The sequence below is a fragment of the Pseudonaja textilis genome, chromosome 1 (genome assembly GCF_049901715.1).
Source record: "Pseudonaja textilis isolate UNSWEBS1 chromosome 1, rPseTex1.2, whole genome shotgun sequence".
Taxonomy (NCBI): domain Eukaryota; kingdom Metazoa; phylum Chordata; class Lepidosauria; order Squamata; family Elapidae; genus Pseudonaja; species Pseudonaja textilis.
Window position 1 is genome coordinate 120,599,363 of NC_141990.1, and position 20,299 is coordinate 120,619,661.

General features: G+C 37.7%; 1 protein-coding gene across 1 annotated transcript in view; it reads left to right on the forward strand.

Annotated features, from left to right (window-relative positions):
- The window catches only part of LOC148127790 (protein eyes shut homolog), a 188,174-nt gene that overhangs the window by 132,720 nt on the left and 35,155 nt on the right, over positions 1–20,299 (forward strand). The window contains exons 7-8 of the mRNA XM_087921048.1: positions 3,179–3,270; positions 16,893–17,043. Coding sequence (XP_087777174.1) covers positions 3,179–3,270; positions 16,893–17,043 — 243 coding nt within the window. The remainder of the gene's footprint in view (positions 1–3,178; positions 3,271–16,892; positions 17,044–20,299) is intronic.

A 20,299-nucleotide genomic window follows, 5' to 3' on the forward strand; every position in this document is an offset into this window, starting at 1 on the left:
ACCTTAGTCATAGGAAATATTTATACCTGAGGTTAAAAAAAAGTTTCCTATTAACTTACTAATTGATGTAAATGGAGTAGACAACAAAAGTAAAGTCTCAAAATGTTTTCAATTCAACTATCTAATCCCTGTATTTACTCCTCTCAAATCTGCCCAATATTTACAGACATTTTTATGATTGGAATTTACATACAAATTATCTTCAAAACCTCATTGGAAAATAAATCTCTTTTCCAGAAAAAATGGGAGCATCTAGATATAAAAATTAAGCACACACACTTATAGTTTATTGGGTTCTGCTAATCTAGTTGAAATGTATGTATATATGAGTGTGTGTGTGTGTGTGTGTTTTCTGAGGTTTTCGCAGGTATTTGTATGTGGATCTTTGGTTATTCGGGTTTTCTCCCGTGTAAAATTGGAAGTATCTTGGCAACGTTTCTACGAAGTCTCATTCGTCATTTTCAGGCTTGTGTCTTTGGCTTTGTGCTTCTCAGAGTAATGTGAGCTTGCAGCTGCTCCTTCCTTTTAACTGCTAGTGGGGGTGTGACTTGATTGGGTGGGGGCTTGGCTATGTTCTGATTGGGTGGGGGGTTTGTTCTCATTAGTTGGGGGGGTTGGCTGTGTTCTGATTGGCTGGGGGTGTGTTCTGTTCAGGTGGGGGCTTGATTGTGCTCAGGTTAGTCTTAGTTGCCGGGGGATTTGAGCTGGTGAGCTGTGATCCTTTGATCCAGAAGCCGTACCGCAGCTGCATCATTACCCGCTTCAAACCCCTCTTACATGAAGCGAACCGACGCCCACCATGAAGATGTGGCATGACCGTGAATGTGAAGCCAAACAACAGGATCACAGCTCACCAGCTCAAATCCCCTGGCAACTAAGACTAACCTGAGCACAACCAGGAATTTGAGAGGAGTAAATACAGGGATTAGATAGTTGAATTGAAAACATTTTGAGACTTTACTTTTGTTTTCTACTTCATTTACACCAATTAGTAAGTTAATAGGAAACTTTTTTTTAACCTCAGGTATGTATATATATCCTATGACTAAGGTTTTGCAAAAATGCAGAAATGTCAGTCTCAAAAATGCTGTTATTTTTATACCTTATTCTTTTTTATTATTAAATTTGTAGGCCACCCATTTCACTGTTATAGAGACTCTGGGCAGGTTACAACATTAATATAATTATTGCATTGATTATTTTGGTTTTTCTAAAATCAGTCATTTAACATTCAAACTCCTACCAAACAATTTCTTTGCTGTAACACATATATTTCTTGACTGATGTGCCATGATGTAGCATTCTGGGTTTTAGTGAGGCTTCAAGTTTGGGGTCTGGGTCTGTGTTCTTGGCGTGTGTCTGCTTGTTTGGTTTTGGGGTCAGGGTGTGTGACAGCTGGCGACCCCAAAACCAAACAAGCTGACACACACCAAGAACACAGATCCAGACCCCAAACTCGAAGCCAGACTAAAACCCAGAATGCTACATCATGGCCACCCGCTCAGGATATCACATCAGAAAACTCAGGAAATTACACCACCAGAACTCAAGAAGTTGCAACACAGCTAATGATCCAGGATACCACAGCAATAAATCTCACAAGGTCACCACACAACCCATTACCCAAGCCGTTACAACACAGGAGGCTAATGGAAAAGAGATTAAAACACAAACGACCCAGGAGATTACAACGCAGGACCCAGGATACCACAACAAAAGAACTCGCAAGCCCATCGCACAACCCATTACCCAAGCCATTAAAACACGAGAGGCTAATGAAAAAAGATCACTACAAAACAAACGACCCAGGAGATTACAGCACAAGATCCAGGATATCTCCACAAAAAAACTCACAAAGCCATCACACAGCCCATTATACCAACATTTACTCCATCAACCAAACAAGAGGCAGCAATGCAGCCAACCAGCCCAGCACACCAGCCCCCACCACCAGTATTTATAGAGAGACGGCAGCTCCGATCACACACTGCTTGCACTGGCATGAAGCCGAAAGCACCAGCCTAAGAATGGCGAGTGGGACCTCGCCGAAACATGGCCAAGATACTCTTAATCTTACATGGGAAAAGACCCGAACACACCTAGACCTACATCCCTTACCCGTGAAAATCTAACTTTGTTCAGGTATTTTCCCACGTCATTATAGTTGTGCTTTTAAAGCTGTAGCAACGTTTCAGCAGAATCTCATCTTCCATCATCAGGCTTCTGTATTGTGTTCATCTGTGAGTCAGACTTTCACAGACGAACACAATACAGAAACCTGATGATGGCAGATGAGATTCTGCCGAAACATTGCTACAACTTTAAAAGCACAACTACAATGACGTGGGAAAATACCGAACAAAGCTGAATGCTCTCTCTCTCTCTCTCTCTCTCTCTCTCTCTCTCTCTCTCTCTCTCTCTGCTAAATAATAATTTTAAAAAGTCTCAAATCCAAAATTAAATAAGAGGTTAATAGAAATCATTAAAAAAATTTTTTTTTAAAAGACAAACACAAAGGCTTCTTCTTCCAAAAACAATCTAGAACAAGTGATGTTCATACAACAGAAGCAAATATGTAATAAAATCGGATTTTCCAAATGTTCCAATTCATATTGGAAAGGACTTATCGTTCTCTGAACCAATTTGACATCCATTTGATATAAAATTAGCATCTTTCATTCATACACCTAGGACATAGCATGGAGGGCATCACCAAGTTGGATTGTTCTTGGTGCAGTAGATAAATCAGCTTTAAACCTCTTAAAAAGTAGCATCACTAATACCATGCATAATAGCAAATGGATAAATCCTCTGTAAATTAAATTGACTTATGTATGTATGGCAATCTTTGAAGTAAAGGGAATAGTTATTCATGGATTTCTATTTGAAATGCTTTATGGACATGTTCACTTTCTCACTATTTTTATAAAGCCGGACTGTAAGGATAACAAGTATAATTCTGGCTTCCTTGTGAGTTGGGATTTACTCTGCCTCTTTTTTCAGAATGGAAAAAAGATTTCATTCTGCCTAAAAATCCATGTTTCATGACTCATGGAACACTTTTGTTCATATAAAGTCTAATGTTCTGACTTGTCCCAATTTGGCTAAGCCAGGATCAGAAATTTCTGATATCTCCTAATGTGACAAATCAATCTTTTGTTTCTTTTCGTTTGTTCAGTACCAATTCAAATGCAATAACGGAAATGAAATTAAAAAAATCAGTACTGATATCAGGGTGGATGATGGACAGAAGTATGAAGTGCACATTAGGTAAGTTTCATGTTTTTCTATCACAATATTTAAATCTGTCTATAAGCATATTGGACCAATCGCTACATTGGCAGCCAAACCTAACTAATGAAATGAATAGGAAATTGGCCCTGATTGAAGTGAAGTAGATATGTTATATGCTATGATATTATTTTCAGATAAATAGTGGAACAAACTAAGATGGAGGATTTGTTTGTATTCCAGAAGGCTTTCAGCAAGTTAAAGTTCTTCAAAAGAAACAAAAAAGTTAATGCCATGTTGGTAGAGATACAATAATTTTAGAAAAGAATGCTGATTAAAAGCTAGGTAGAACTATGCTTGATCTGTAGGAGCTTCGTATAGTGTCACAAGAAACCGTGATTAGAAATCTGGTCTTCTGCTGCAGGTTGTGAGAATATAGAATGGTAGCGGTGGTGGGCAAGAGACTGTGGGCCCAACTTTATAATTTCGTGATTTAATTTCTTCTTGGGAGTGAAGGAAACCATATTCCTTCCTGTGACCATTTTGAAACTTACATCTGCCTTTGGATAACTTTTCATGTGCTATTTGTGTATCCCAAAGTAAGGTTGTATATGTTGATGGTACACGAGACACATAAATGAGTTTGTGTGGAAATTCTGTCAGTTATTCCTGATGTTTACCTATCAAAAAAGCATCTGAAGAAAATGAAGCTATGCAACAAGTTTTATTATCATAATAGCCAAACTAATCAAAAGTACATGACTTGAATATATATCCTTTGATGAATTCCAGAAATATTAAACAGTTCAGTTCAATGAAGAATGATGTGATGTGACCCATGCCTATTAAAACAACTCCTTACCCTTTGAAGTTCACTGTTTCCTATTGTCATTTGCCACGGCTCTGCTCCATATTTTTTCACCACACAAAGCAGAAGTTTTGAAACTTTTGTTCTGGTATTGAACAAATGGAATGCATCTAATTTGAGAGATCATAGTTTGATTAAAGTCCAGTAGGCTTCCCTCCCAACCTATTACCTATAGCAGTTGCTTCACTGCAACTAATATGTACTGCTCCCTGATGATGATCACTGATGAACAGAACATAATAACATAATAGTTGGAAGAGACCTTGGAGGTCCTCTAGTCCAACCTCCTGCTCAGTCAGGAAACTCTATACCAGGGTGTCAAACTCACATCATCACAGTGGTGTCACATGATGTGGCAGGACTTTGCTAAACTGTGCATGGGTGTGGCCAGTGTGTGACGCATCCAGCCCACGGCCTAAGAGTTTGACAGTCCTATCCTATATCATTTCAGACAAATGGTTGTCCAATCTCTTCTTAAAAATTTCCAGTGCTGGAATATTCTCAACTTCTGGAGGCAAGTTGTTCCACTGATTAATTGTTCCCACTGTCAGGAAATTTCTCCTTATTTTTAAGTTGCTTCTCTCCTTGATTAGTTTCCATCCATTGCTCAGGTGCTTTGGAGAATAGTTTGACTCCCTCTTCTTTGTGGCAGCCCCTGAGATATTGGAACACTGCTATCATGGCACTCCTAGTCCTTCTTTTCATCAAACTAGATACACCCAATTCCAGCAACTCTTATTTATATATATTTAGCCTCCAATCTCCTAATCATCCTTGTTGCTCTTCTCTGCACCCTTTCTAGAGTCTCTACATCTTTTTTACATCATGGTGACCAAACCTGGATGCAGTATTCCAAATGTGGTCTTACCAACACATTATAAAGTGGTATTAACACTTCACATGATCTTGATTCTAAGTTAATGAAGCCTGGAACTGTATTCGCTTTTTATCTAGTTTGGATAATGAAACATCTGCAAGAAAATCACTAAGCTCAGAGAGCATCAGGGACCCCTCATTTCAACCCTGAACTACAAATAGATGTCTTCATGGGGAACCATTCAGAGTTATCGCTCTAGGAAGATAGTTGTCTGATGAGTGAAGATGTGTAACTCCAAGATATATGCAGAGGAAATAGTCAATTCTGCTTCCACGTAAAGCAACCCTTAGATTATCCCAGAGCAAGTCAAAATCTGACAAGAGTGTCACTTAATGGCTTTTTCCAAATCACAATTTAAACAAAACATTTGTGTTGGTAAGTTTGATGATATGATGAATAATTGTAGTTGGCTTATATCCAAATATGCATGTAAGAGGAGAGTTAGATGTTTACTGTATCTCGTCATTTCTAGTGATGCTTTATCTGGCCATTTTTTAAATTTCAAATGCATAATGAATATTTAGCAAGCAATAAAACAGTACTTAAGCATGGTATTGTTGTCTGTACACTGTAAATGGAAGGCTAAATATGAGAACATATTTGTCTAAGACAGTCTAATACATTGTGTCAGAAGTGAAGTTTGTAAAGTGGTGGTTCACAGCTAGTTGGTTAGCCCTTGTATTACTTATGCGGCATTCATGCAATGACTGACACCTTATTGAGATATAAGCATATTTAAATTGGTACCTTTCCATAATTAAGCAGTGGTTTAAATGGATTGGTATAGAAGATAAATAAATGAAAGCAAACATATTCAGGGTATGCACCAAGGTCAAATAAGAGCAATCAGGAAAGATAGATAGCTGGTATCAAAAAGAGAGATTGCTGAGAGTAGCTGGTTATTTCAGATTATAACATGACATGGAAATTTATTCTACATTTCTGGTATTGTTTTTATGGAACTACAGGAAAATGATAGCACATTATTCAATTTGATATGCATTATCATATTTGTGAATTGAATTCAATAGTGTCTGGCCTTTAAATGTGCCAATGCACAGAAGAATTTACAATGAAAAGTCTTCCACATTCATGATTAACTAAGACACTTAATTCTCATATGCCTGTTTCTATATTTTCAATTGAGTTGTTCAACCTGTAAACATAACCAAAACACCTTCCTCCTCCTATTATATAACCCTACGACAACAATCCTGTGAAGTGAGTTCGACTGAGAAAGAGAGAGTGACTCACCCAAAATCATCCAATCAGCTTTTATATCCAAGGTGAGACTAGAACTCATAATCTTCTGATTTGTATCCTGATGTCTTAACCATTGGACTTTCTTGAAGGTATTTTGAATTTTCCAATGTGTCCCTTTAAGGATTGAAGATAAAACAATGGTAATACATTCAGGCAGATTAGAGAAAAGAACTATGGATATTAATTTGGATTTAGTATATATTCCCTTGACCTGTCTATCACATATTTGTGGAGAAATGCTCCCCAAACTATATGTTCTAGGGTACATCTGCTGCAGCCATTATCATGGCATATATATTCTTGAAGCTAATTCCTAAAATCAGCTTCTACTGATTTTCAGATTAAAGTTATGCCCGTTCACCCTCACAGAAAATACTGATTTACTTACCTAGGAAAAGAGAGAAACGATAGAAGGTCTCTGGGAGTTCATGTTGTGTAATGCATAACATGTTGGTCTTTTGACCCAAGTTTATATGCAGCACCTTAATCACGACCTTATACACTTGTGTTAAGCCCTGGAGCTTAAAGGGCTGCTTTGGACCAATCACTCTCTCTCAAACTATTCATAAGGTTGTTATAACAGAGATATCGAAATATTGCAGATAACATTGCAGAGAGCTCCGTGTAAGCTTCCTTCAGCTCTTAGAGAAAAGGCAGGCCATAAACTTAATAAATAAATAATAAAATAAATGACAATAAGCAAGATCTTCTCACTGAAGATGCTATTTCTGCCGGCAATTCAGTGCTTTCCTTTTTTCATGCAAATGCTTCTTGTAAGCATGTGAGAGTCTAAGCCTCAGGATACATTTTGTATAGGAGGGATGATGGAAGCCAGAGATATTTTGTAGTTTATTACCAGTCTTTCTTTAGCCCCATTTAACTTTTCCTTTATTGCTAATCATGATTCATTTTGTCCTTGTTTCATAAATGTTTCCACTCCTGATCACTCTAACAATTGCTGTTTTTTTCCACTTGGTTGGAAAACTAAAATGATGATCTGCTCTTCATTGAAGCTCATTAGAGAATAATAATAATAATAATGCACAGAAGCAATGGAGTAACAATAATCACATCTTATAGATTCCACTGAATGAATCCCTTTACAAATATAAAGGTTATACCAGTCTGAATTTTGGGCCACTCCTTGAATAGTTCCTTCAAAATAGGTGGAATCAACCTCTCACACGATGAATTTGCCACTCTATGGATCCAATCACACATCTTCCTGGGATTAAACTATCCAAACAAGAAGGATATAGATCTAATAAACAGGTGATCAAATTAACGATCATGTCTACTTTCTCAGGAATCAGAGGATCAGATACTTTCTAGATATGGAACAGGACCCTAATCTGTCCTACTTGATATAATTTATTCACCTGGACTGTAACACAGAGAAAAGAAAACCAGGTTATCTGAGGACTGTCATTTTCCAAGAGTTTCTACCTGTCCAGTCCTATCCATAGACTGAGCATGTTACAGATCCTGTCAGCCAAAGAGTTTTGACTGGAAGGAACTAGAAGATGGGCCTTCTCTGCTGTAGCCTCTGCCTTGTGGAACATTTTCCTTTCAAAGATTAGAATGGCCCCAATTTGGCTTTTCGCAAACTTCAAAACTTGACTGTGTACCCATATCTTGGGCTCATAATGTGTCAAGGGCCCTGTTACTTGGCTTTACTGATAGTTGACTAATAATTAATAATCATTGCTGTACTTATTTATTTTGTGGATGTTTTTATTGTTTTACTGTTTTTTAGATTGTTTTAATTTTAGAATTGTAAGCCATCCAGAGTCATTTGGTTGAGTTGGAAACTATGGTAATCAAATCAATAATAATTAATACAATCTATAAATAATACTTAATTCATCTAAACTTCCTCAGGTTTTGTCCTTACAACTGCTATTTTATTTACAACTGATAATGTACATGAAGTTGAAATTCAGTCATATGCCAATTTTGATTTTATTTGGTTTTATAGTTTCCATTCAGTACTTTTTTTTTCATGAACTATGTTGCTCCAAAATCATCCTTTGAGTTCTTAGTATTATGTGGGAAGGGGGAAAAGGTACATGTGTTTTATTTCCCTTAAGTCATTTTTGAAAAAGATCCCTAGAGTTGAGAAGAACAGGCAATTAGTTTCTCTACAAAATTAATTGAACAAGATGGCTGTAATTATATCTAATTGATTGTAATTTAATTAATAACAATTTAATCATACTAATTAGTTGATCATAACCATTGTTTTATAGCTTTTCAAAGATAACAGCTTGATGAGGCTATTATACAATATTTTGACACAAATCACCCAATAGATGGCTAATCAGTAGCATCAAAAGACAAGTTTGAATTGAAATGAACATCATCAGAAACCTTCAAAACAATGCACTCTTTTCCATTTAAAAACTTCATACACAAGAAGCACAAAGCTTCATTCACATTGTGCAGATCAAGCCTTCTCTTAGCTCACTAGAGAAGGCTCAGTTTGCATAACTCTAAAAATAGGAAATTCTGTTTAAATATTAATGTAAATTTAAAAATCATTGAGTCAGTTCTACAATTTCATAATTTTATTTTGGCATGATGAAAATACTCTGAAAATGGTAACAACAACAATAATAATGCCAACATTTTAGAGTTAGTCTAAAAGTTGAGAGCAAAAATTGGAAGAAGAAATAGCATTATGCTGATGACCTTGTCCTGATAGCTGTGCAAAGGATCTCCAAGTCCTAATCATAAAAGTTAAAGAGCAAAGTGAGATTAAAAAAAATCTAGGCTTAAAGAGAAAGAACAAACTAATGACAACAGATTGAAGAACCAGCCTTAGAATTAACAATGAAGGTATCTTTTTGTTTATTTTTCATTTTTGAATCATCCATCTGCCTCAAAGAAGGATTCTCTGTATAAATTCTTCCTTTTAGCATCAGCCATTAGCAGTAAAGGAACAAGCAATCAGTACATGTGCTACCAACTTGCACTTGGTAGAGCAGCCATGAAAGCCTTGGAAAAGATATTCAAATGGTGTGATGCATTTATACTTACAAAGGTCAGAACTGTGCAAACTATGGTATTGCTTGTTACACTCTATGAAAGTTGGCTTTGAAAAAGCAATGTAGGAACAGTATTGACATTTTTTAACATTGATGTTGGAAAATACTCCTGAGAACACGGTGGACAGTCACAAAAACAAATGGATTATTGAATAAATTAACACAGAATTCTCAGACAAGACACAAGTGACTGGGCTCAAATTATCCCAAGATGGACACATTTTGCAAAGAACAGGCTCTCTGGAGAAGGTACTAATGTTGGAAAAGGTGGAAGGAAAGAGAAGCGAATGACCAACAGTTTGCTTTCCTCCCAAAAGTAAAGAGGTAAAGGAGTCCCTGCAGATTTTTACTCAGCTAATTGTTGCTGATTATAGGGATGATGTTCATCTCTGTTTCAATGGCCATTGAGTCAGTGCTGTCCAAAGATGTTTCTGTGATCATGTGGCCATGACATCATGAAGCACCGTTACCTTCCCACCAAATAACTGCCTATTCATCTACTCACATTTGCATGTTTTCAAACTACTAAGTTGACAGGAGCTAAGGCAAGGACGGGAACTCACCCTGTCACATGACGCTCAGGTCTTGACCCGGGGCTATTGACTTTCCATCTGACAAGCCCAGCCCCTTAACCACTGAGCCATTGTACCACCCCCTCTCAAAAGTGGAAAGCTATTAATTAAAATCAGACCCATATTGCCATCACGAGTTATTTACATTTTTCTATTAAAACTGAAGGTTGGGTTATTTGTATTTGTATGTAAGGCACATAGGAAGAATTCATATAATTCAATGGCTTAGTTCCCATTTTTAGTATATAGAAAGTGCTAACTTCAATAGCAAGCAGTCTCCATGAAAAAGGACCCTAAATGACCCCGAAGTGACACTTTCTACAAAAATAGTGTATTAAGCTAGATGAATCTAGGCCCTGACTCAGTGGATGCCACTTTGATAACCATTCCTAGTTTTGGGTAGCTCAAGAGCAGTCACATTTGTTCTATTTGTTGCCCTTGTTATTCCTTATGCTAATGTGCTACTTCCCATAACTTTCACTTGCAAATCTAGTGACAGCTGCAGTGGCAAAGACCTAAACTCTTAACCTTCTATTTCTGGGTGAGTGCAGTTCCATCCAAAAGAGTATCACCTGACTTTGGTTTTTTTTTCCTATTTAAGTCATTTAAATGACCACCTGATTGAAATGTGACAATGGGAAGTAAGAAAAAGAATCAAAATAAACAAATCAAACAAAAAACATCAGGTATCATTAAAACCTAATAGTTTTGATTCAGCTTTCTCATTATTTAATACACTACTATATTGTCAGGATATAATTTTAGCTTGCTTTCCTTTATCCAACTCATCATGAATCATAAGCAATGTTCAAAGGTGCTATGTATTTCTTACATTGAAATGGTAAAGAGCAGCAGAACCAGGTGTTGTCAGCATATTGATGGAACCCCACTCCAAATCTCCCATCTTTACCCATTAAGATATTCAAGCCGAAAGAATGTGTAATGTTTAGAACAGGTAGTTTCCAAGGTTCCTCCCAGGGGTCTAGAACAACTCACCAATAACTCACTGCTGCCAACTAGCTATGGGAAAACTTACTGCAAGACAACTCCCCGCAGTATGATATAATTCAGTGCAAGTTAACTGTATTGCTATCTGCCACTGTTTCCTCAACACTAGTGGCGGATAACAGTACAGTTATCTTGTGTTATCTGTGTTGAATTATCCTGTGGTAATTTGGCTGCATCAAATTGTCCTGCAGAGAGCATTGAGATATCCCATATTGAATTGTCTCCCATAGTGAGCTGTCCCATGGCATGTTGGCCACAGCAAGTTGTCTCACTATAATAGAACCAGTGGAACCAAATGGAAAGATTCAAAATCAGATTGTACGGCCATGGTGAGTTGTCCCATTTTTCTTCCCGGTGACTTGCTCCAATGAATCTAGATGAATCTTTACAACTATGTTTGGGATAAATTATGAAAGTTGGACATAACAAATATCCAACGGTTTCATCTTCCCTTTCTCAACATCTTGGTGATGGCAGTGTCATAGAATACAAACAAGTTATGCAAACATAATAGAGTCAAAAATAAATAAATCCTCTTCATTATAACCGCTGCTATAAAGTGGACTCACACATAATTGTTATGAAGGGTTCTATACTTCTGTTCCCTGATGGACATTTAGTGAGGAATCAAGCTGATTTTTTAAAAATTATTTAAATGCACATATGTGCAGAGACAAACACGTTATAGCAGAATGAAACAGCTTGACAGCTATAGCTACTCTCTAATATGTGGACAAACATGCTATTTTTAATAATCATAGCAAAGAGATACTGAAAGATGTCAATTGGGAAAATGATTGTTTTGATTATGAATCTAAAATGCAGAAAAAGTCCCAAGTTGATTGAGAACATAAGAACACAGTTGTACAAAAGAAATCAAGCTGATTGCTGACTCTAGCCTAAAGTATTCTCCACTCAAACAAGCATACTTACAATCAATTATATCTAGCAGTATATTCAAATTCATATTTAAATATTATTTAAATGCAGATTTACATATTTTTAAAATTAGTTTAATATACCGGTAGAAACAGATTTATGAACATATATATGTGAAAATAATATAAGTCAGAAAGAAAGACCGTTTTTTTCAATGCTAAGCATTTCAGCACAGATCTGATAACGTGCATTATTTAAATTGAAAGAGAAATCTAATTTATGTGTTACTTCAGCTAGGAAATGTACTGTGACATAAAAATTCTTTTGAACTTTCTAAATATATCAAGTCAGGAAAAGGCCATACTGGCACTCTAGAAAGTATAGAAAGATATGCCCAAAGAATGTTCAATTACACCAGTAATAAATTTTCATAGTGACTGATGAAATATTAATACCAGGGACAACAATGATTAATGTACTCCGATGGTGAAATATCACTGATCAACTATTATTGCTCCAATATTGTGGGTGATGAATAACTTTTATAGATAGTAGGTAGTATGGCGTTCTCTCTTTTTATAATCCTATTGAAATTAGCATTTCAATTTAATTAAAATTATAGCCACTTAGGTTTTTTTAAGATTGTTGGATATGATTATCATAGTTAATAATATTACAAATGACTTCAACTGCACCAAACAACGGATTAGAAATAAATGCTACATGTGTCTACAAGAGAGTGACCAGTGCATTCAGGAAACAGGACCATATTTTTCAGAGTCCAAAAAGGGAAAGAAATGTTCTTAGTAAGAATAACATTTAACAAGCTTGGCAAGAAAGGCAATCTGATGTTTCATTATCTTTTAAATGATTTTGCCATAGAGTCTAAACTATATTGTCAGTACTTGCTGACAAATGCCATTAAATAGGACATCATGCACATGAGTTTGGAGATGCTTGCAAATGTTTTTGTTATGCTAAGTCACCCTTTCTCCCAATGGCATATTAGCAGATCATCTGACCTTTCTATCCATCCAATTTTGAATGGCCCTGGGTGCTGAATACAGCTCCATTTGGACAGATCTCATCACCCAGGTTATAATTAGAAGGCCAGTGTTTAATTATTATATTTATGGGAAGCACAAAAGATGAAGCTACACAATTACTGTTAGGGCACAGTTATTAGCAGCTTGACCCACAGGAGCACTTGAATTATTGTGCGTACATTTCGGTACTGAACGAGGAGAAGGAGGATGCCATCACTGTTCCCACAAAAATTAAATGCCCTATGCATTGGGTGTAGAACAGAGGTGTCAAAGTCAAGGCCCAAGGGCTGGATTTGACCTGCGGGTTGCTTAGAACTGGCTCGTGGGGCCACCCTGGAAATAGTGGACTGGCCTGTGGTGCCTCTGCCACCAAAAATGGAACTTGGGAGGGCTGCACATGGGTCCTCCTGAGCTCCATTTTCACTGGCAGAGGGTTACAGGAGACTGTTGCAGCTAAAAATGGAGCTCAGGAGCCCATTTCTCTGGCAGAGCATTTGGGCCACCACAAGTGCCCCCAACACAAGTGATGTCAAACTGGCCATGCCGATCCTGGTGACAACCACTCTGGCCCCCTGAGGTCAAACACAACCCTGATGCAGCCCTCAATGAAATCAAGTTTAACAACCCTGGTGTAGAAGAAGGTTGATGGGATACTTATACCAGACATGAACTACTGGATGGTAGTATCTTTTGCAAACATTAAAGAATAATTTTTGAAGATTGTTATTTTAATTTATCCTCTCTTGGAAATGTTCAATCCAACCTTTTCAGAGGGTACAAAACTGTATAAGCACATGGTGAAAAACTGCTCACTGGAATCCTGAATTGTTAACATCTTGTCCTACCAACAGAAAGCCCAAGGAAACAATTCCAGAATATTACTTGCTTGTAGGCAAATGCATACATAACAGCTGTTATGCTGAAAACATCTCAGACAAATTGCTGTATCTTTTATCAAGTAGCAGTGGCCTGAAGCCAATATTTGGCTGTAAATCCCAGTATACATGGCCTGCAATAGGCAGCTCTGCTTCATTTCTATCAGCAGAGTTCTTTCCTGTGCTCCCGCCATTTCCTTGATGTATGTTCTTGATTGATGTCCTCCAGCTTTTTTGCCTTCACCATCTCACATCTTTCTTCTTTTTGTGCACGCACAGAGCAGGTGGTTTTACACCTTCTTCTCCCTCCCTCATTCTATTCTTCTACTAGATCCCCAATTCTGTCTCTGATGCTGATGCTCCTTCTCTCTTTCTCTCAATCCTTGTTTATTCTGTTCTTCAGCCCAAAACGTTTTTTTTTTTAAAGATCAGCATAGATGCGAGGTTGGGAAAAAGAAGGAAAACTTAACCCAAGCACTATTTCTTAAATAACAAAATGCACACTTTTAAACATGGCTTCGAATTGCTTCCAGAAGGGAAGGAACTAGATATTCCTGGTTCCATCTCTCCCTTTTTTTTGCAGTCTGATGGTTAATGGAAGAAGGAATGCTGTAATGTAGGGGTCTCCAACCTTGGCAACTTTAAGACTTGAGGAATTCAATTCCCAGAATTCCTCAGCCAACAAAAAATCGTAAAATTGCAAGATTGAAGGCCTGCTGTAGTGTATAAAGAAGCTGGTCTCTCAGCAGAACTGATGGAATAGCCTGCTTCACTTCTTTCTTTCAAAAGGTCTTTGATCTCTTGGTCAGATGTTATCAGTGCATATTCAGTCACATAAGATCTCAGTATCTGAAGAAGATCTTAAATCCCTAATGTATTTATTTATAACTACATATATGGATAGATGTCTATAATCCCCTACTTCAATTAACAAATGGGTTGTTATACACTGCTCAAAAAAATAAAGGGAACACTTAAACAACACAATGTAACTCCAAGTCAATCACACTTCTGTGAAATCAAACTGACCACTTAGGTAGCAACACGGATTGACAATCAATTTCACATGCAGTTATACAAATGGAATAGACAACAGGTGGAAAGCATAGCAGTTAGCAAGACATCCCCAATAAAGGAGTGGTTCTGCAGGTGGTGACGATAGACCATTTCTCAGTTCCTATACTTTCTGGCTGATAGTTTGGTCACTTTTGAATGCTGGCAGTGCTTTCACTCTAGTGGTAGCATGAGATGGAGTCTACAACCCACACAAGTGGCTCAGGTAGTGCAGCTCATCCAGGATGGCACATCAATGTGAGCTGTGGCAAGAAGGTTTGCTGTGCCTGTCAGCGTAGTGTCCAGAGAATGGAGGTGCTACCAGGAGACAGGCCAGTACATCAGGAGACATGGAGGAGGCCATAGGAGGGCAACAACCCAGCATCAGGACCACTACCTCCACCTTTGTGCAAGGAGGGACAGGAGGAACACTGCCAGAGCCCTGCAAAATGACTTCCAGCAGGCCACAAATGTGCCTGTGGCTGCACAAACGGTCAGAAATTTTGTTCACCTCCCAGCATTTCACTGGATAGATGGGCAGCTATATAAGATAGACAGTCAGATATGCTCTTTTAAAATACCTTATACAAGTCAATACCTTACATAAGTGTAAGGTATTATGCAAATACATTCTAAGTGGTTTCAGTTAATTCCCAGCTGTCTTTTTCCCCACTTCCAATTCATTGCATAAAACTTTCCATTCCTCTGCCTTGTTTTGACAAGGATGTCTTTGGAAATAATCTGTTTAGAATTACATACTAATTTGTGCACAAGGCTATAATAAGCAGTGGATAGGTCGAAGTAAAAGTCAGTGGCACCATCAATTATTCATCTTTGACATAATGTACACCCTTTTCTTTCTGACTTCTCTCCCTTTCTTTCTGGCATCAGCATTGCCATCTATCTGATTTGCAAATCATTCCCAAACTAACCCATATTCCTCCTCCCCTCAGTTTATCCTCTTCTTATGTGATTCCATCATCTATTCTGTATGGTGTTTCCATCCCCTAGAAGAAATCATTTTGCAAATGGCAAATCAAACATTTGTTTTCCGAGAAGCCACAAAAGCCTCCTCTTATCCATGGGTCCAGCTCAGCTTTGCAGATGGCTTTGATTGATCAGTGGCAACAAACCAAGAGGAGGGGCTTCTTAACAAAGCTGTCTTTCAGAATTTTTTCTTCGAGTTGGGTCAATTGAAATGGAAATCAGAAGTGGAGGCATAGCAAGCTGTTTCTCCAGTGGAAAAAGAAGGTGGTTTCAAAGACAAGTTAGAACAAGAGGAACATGAGTCAGAGACGTTGCTTCCTCCTCCAATTTTTCAAAGATGACTAGAAGTTTGATATGGCTTGGCATCTCCTGTTTGTGTTGTATGGTGAGGGCTGCTTTATTAACAGAGGAATGGTGACATCATTATGTGATAGGGTACACAAGCATTGATGTAGCTTGTCTTCATCTTTTATCTCCTTTTGGCTTAAGAACTAATGTATTATCTGCGATCTGAATAACTAACCTTTCAAAGCACTTTTAAAAAGTTACCAACTGTTCAGTGATCATCTCTATTGGTTGTTGACAAAACACAATCCAAAATATTTATTAAATAAGAGTGGAACTAAATGGAAATATTTAGAATCAGGTTGAATGGTGAAGAAGGATGTGTAAGCTTTAAATCTTAATTATAATGAGTCTAACAAATTAGCAGAAGTCCATTGCTTTAATTATTTTATTTTGGCACATGGCATTATTTCTGGATGATTTTTACGTGAAGTACTTTGAGCAAAAGGACGCTTAATCGATTTGCAGCCTTAAAAATAGTAATAACAATTCAGATGGCAAGTTTTCCATTGCAACAAAGTACTTTAAACTGTAAATTACTTTTTAACCTTTTGTAATATAAAATTGCAACGTTAATGGGAGATCAACTTCATATTTTAGAAAAGCTGTTCAAAACAAGAGAAAAAGGAGTGTGTGTGTGTGTGTGTATGTGTGTGTGTGTGTGTGTTTTACAGTCATTTCCTCAGTCACCATTAAATTGCAATTAATTTAGAACTGGTATATTAAAGAATATCCATCCTTTTATGGACACATTGTAATGAGTTTGTCAAGGAACTCTTTCAGGTTGTTGAGCTCAGTTGTAAAACTTCGCTTTCCTTGTCGTCCTCCCAAATGTATGTAGGCAAGATTTGGAAACGTGTGAGGCTGTCATGACTGTCCTGGGAATTACTGTGAAAAGGTCCAGAATTGGCAATCCCTGGTCATCTCTCATTTGGCAACCAACAGGACCAATATTTGTAGGTGGCCTACCACATCACTACGCAACAAAGCAGGTAAGAGATTTTATCTTTTTTTAAAATAAAGTTTTATTTGGGTTTTCACACATACAAAATACAAGTAAAACATCTTTTTTGAAAATAGCATGGTCCTGGGTTGAACTTATTTATATAGACACAAAACTCAATTTCATGCTCCTTTTTGTGTTCTGTTCCATATCTTATACTATTCTACATTTTCTATTATATAGTTTTTCCCCTCTTTTAATTTTCTCAATTTTATTTTGATTATCTCATCTCAATTCAAATCATTATATTTATACTTTTGTCTGTTCTGTTTCAATTTCATATTATCTTTTCTCATTAAACAAGTTTTCTCCTGTAGTTGGAGTATGACACCTTTATATCTTTTAATTATATCCATTCAACTCTTATTTAAACTTCAATATATATCTTAAGGTTATGACCTTCAATATAATACATAATACATAACTTCCAATTGAATTCTGCTTGGTACATTCTTATAATACACACTATATTCTTTTTTTTAAAAGGATTATAAATATATGTAATTATAAACCCTCATTCCATTCCAATTCAGTTCTATCATTAATAATCATTAAAATCTTAACATCTTTAACATTTCTTTTCAATTAAATATCATACTTCCTTAAAGACACGTATAATCTCCATAATTAATTTTTCCCTTATTTCTCTTCACATATGTTTTGTAAATCATTAAATATTTATTTTGTTACATTTATTTATTGACAAGCATTCCACTGAATTACAATAGCTATTTTATCACAACATTTTAATCATACATTGTTGCATATTTTCTAAAATTATTTCTATTTCTAATATAACAATACTATCTTATGTACCTTTACAGAATCCACTTTTCCATTAAATTTTCACCCATTATCTCTAAATAGACCCTATTTCTCTATATTTTGTTTCTGTCCTTTATAACTTCTTTTCCTTTCTTTTTTCCCTCTCATCTTCTCCCTCCCCTTTTTACCCCCTTGTCTCTCTACTTCTAATTCTCTCTTCTGCATTTCCCTCTTCCGTTGCTTTCCGATTTTATACTTATTTTTCACTCTCTTTTTTTGGAGTTGTTTTTCCCAATCTTAAAATTTCCATTCTCTTTCCCACCTTTTCTTCCCCCCACCACCACCTAAGATTACTTGTTAGTTAAAGATGGCTTCTTCTTTGTGCCAATCTTCTTGTTCTGCAGCCATTTCTTGTTGTTTCTTATAGTTCAAAATCTCCATTTCTCCCTCTCCCTTCCTGTGCATCTTCTTTGTACTTTTTTAAGTTCCATTTTCAGTTCTTCTAAAAGTGGAGCCATTTTAAACAGTTTTAAACAACCACCTGATTGATTTTAGTCATTCAAATGCAATAACCAAGAATCCAGAGATCACCAAGTAATCAAAATAGTCCCAAGTTGTTTCTTATTTCTTTTTCCACTTTCTCCTCCTGGGGTTTTACTATTTTGTTGTGATGTTTCAGTTAAGATGTATCTTTTGGAAGTCTTGTTGAGATGTTGCTGTAAGTTCTTTTTAATTCCAGGCAGTCTCCTCCCTTCCAGATCCTGCCCTTTTATTCTTTTTCTCTTCTTTCCTGTTTTGAAAAGCTTTTGATTATCCAGAAATCTTTATTATCCCTTTGATTTTTATTTTCAGCATTAAATGCCTATTAATGTCAAAGTGGAATTTTTTTCCAATTTCTTGCTTAAGTCTCTTAGCTGTCAGTATAGGAAAAGGAGAAAAAAAACCCAAATCTTTTCCCTTTTCTCTCTCCTTCGCAGCTTAAAACTCTTCTTAGGGAACAATGTTATTGGTTTTTTTTTTAATAGTTTCAATTCCAGGGTACCTTATTTGTTGCTTTTGCTGTTTGACATGGTCAACCAAAACTTTCTCTTCTTATCTTCCCCCTGCACATTCTTTTCCATTTGAGTTCTTCTTTGTGGTGGCCATTTCTGATCACTGCTACAACCGCCTTCGGGAAAGGGAGTAATGGCCAGCTGGGGAGGAGAGATGCGGCTCTCCTCAACCGTGCAGGCACTCTCCCCCTTTTTCACCACCTCTACAGGATGGCTTAGCTCCTAAACCAGCTGGCTCAGGGCACTCCAGTGGCGAGCATGGATCAAAACCTCACAGAGATAAGGTTTTGGTCTGTCGCCGAAGAAGCTCAAATCCAAAGAGATTTTATCTTGTGCTGCACCTGGAGTGCCTGATATTTAAAAAGATGGACACTCTTGTAGCAACATGTTAAGGTCCATTTTTGGGATGGCATTTGTTCCACAGACAGTATGAATTTACTAATAGGCAGTGTAAAGACACCCTTGAGCTTATCTTGACTTCTGGTAACTACATTTACACATCTATAATATAGAAATTGTTAAGTTTGGGAAATGAGAGGCTGAACCAGAGCATGAGTGCAACAATACTTTATTATAGCAATAAAGGACTGACCGTGCTTGCCAAGCCTGGAACTGGCTCGCAGCGATCAGCAACTGGTTGGACCCCGCAGCCTGCTTTTATAGCTGGCTGCTGGGGAGAACCAACCAATGAGTGAGGGGAAAAACGCCCCCGCAAAGTGAATGGACCTGAGTGAGAACTCCTAGGGTTCCAAGGACATAACACCCCTTCCCCCCAGATGCGAACACGCATAGTCTTTGAGGTAGACTGGAGGTTTATGCTGTCGCCCAGAACGGCGCAACTCTGGTGGGTTGTCTGTCAGTTCAGAGTCTGTATGGGAAGGCAAGATCGGTAGGGAGTTACTAACATGCCCCTCGGATCGGGTTGGTTTGGGACTCGTAGGGCTGGTCACTGGGGACATGCTCCCGTTGACTGGTTCGGACTGGTCAGCCATCTGGATGCCGCTGTCCGTGTTCGGATTCCCCGGAATGGCTGTTGGCGTAAGCTGGTCACCGGGACTGATGCTGATGTGGGGTTGATGCTGAGGCCTCGCTCCGGTCTGCAATTCTGGGTCACTGCTGGCGAGGGCGCTGTGACGCCTACGCAGCTGGTCCAGGTGCCTTCTCCATACTCGGCCGTCCTCCAGTCTGACTCGATATGACCTGGGTCCGGTGATGGCCACGATCTCGCCCGGGATCCACAGAGGGTCTCCAGCGAAGTTCCTCGCGAATACGGGTTCCTGTAAGATAAAATGTCTAACCCCGATGTGGAAGTGAGCGGAGAGTCAGGGCAGTAATGTGGGTGAAGTCTGTCCAATACAGTCCTCAGGCGCCTGCCCATCAGGAGCTCAGCTGGGGACTTATTGGTGACTGAACACGGAGTTGAGTGCT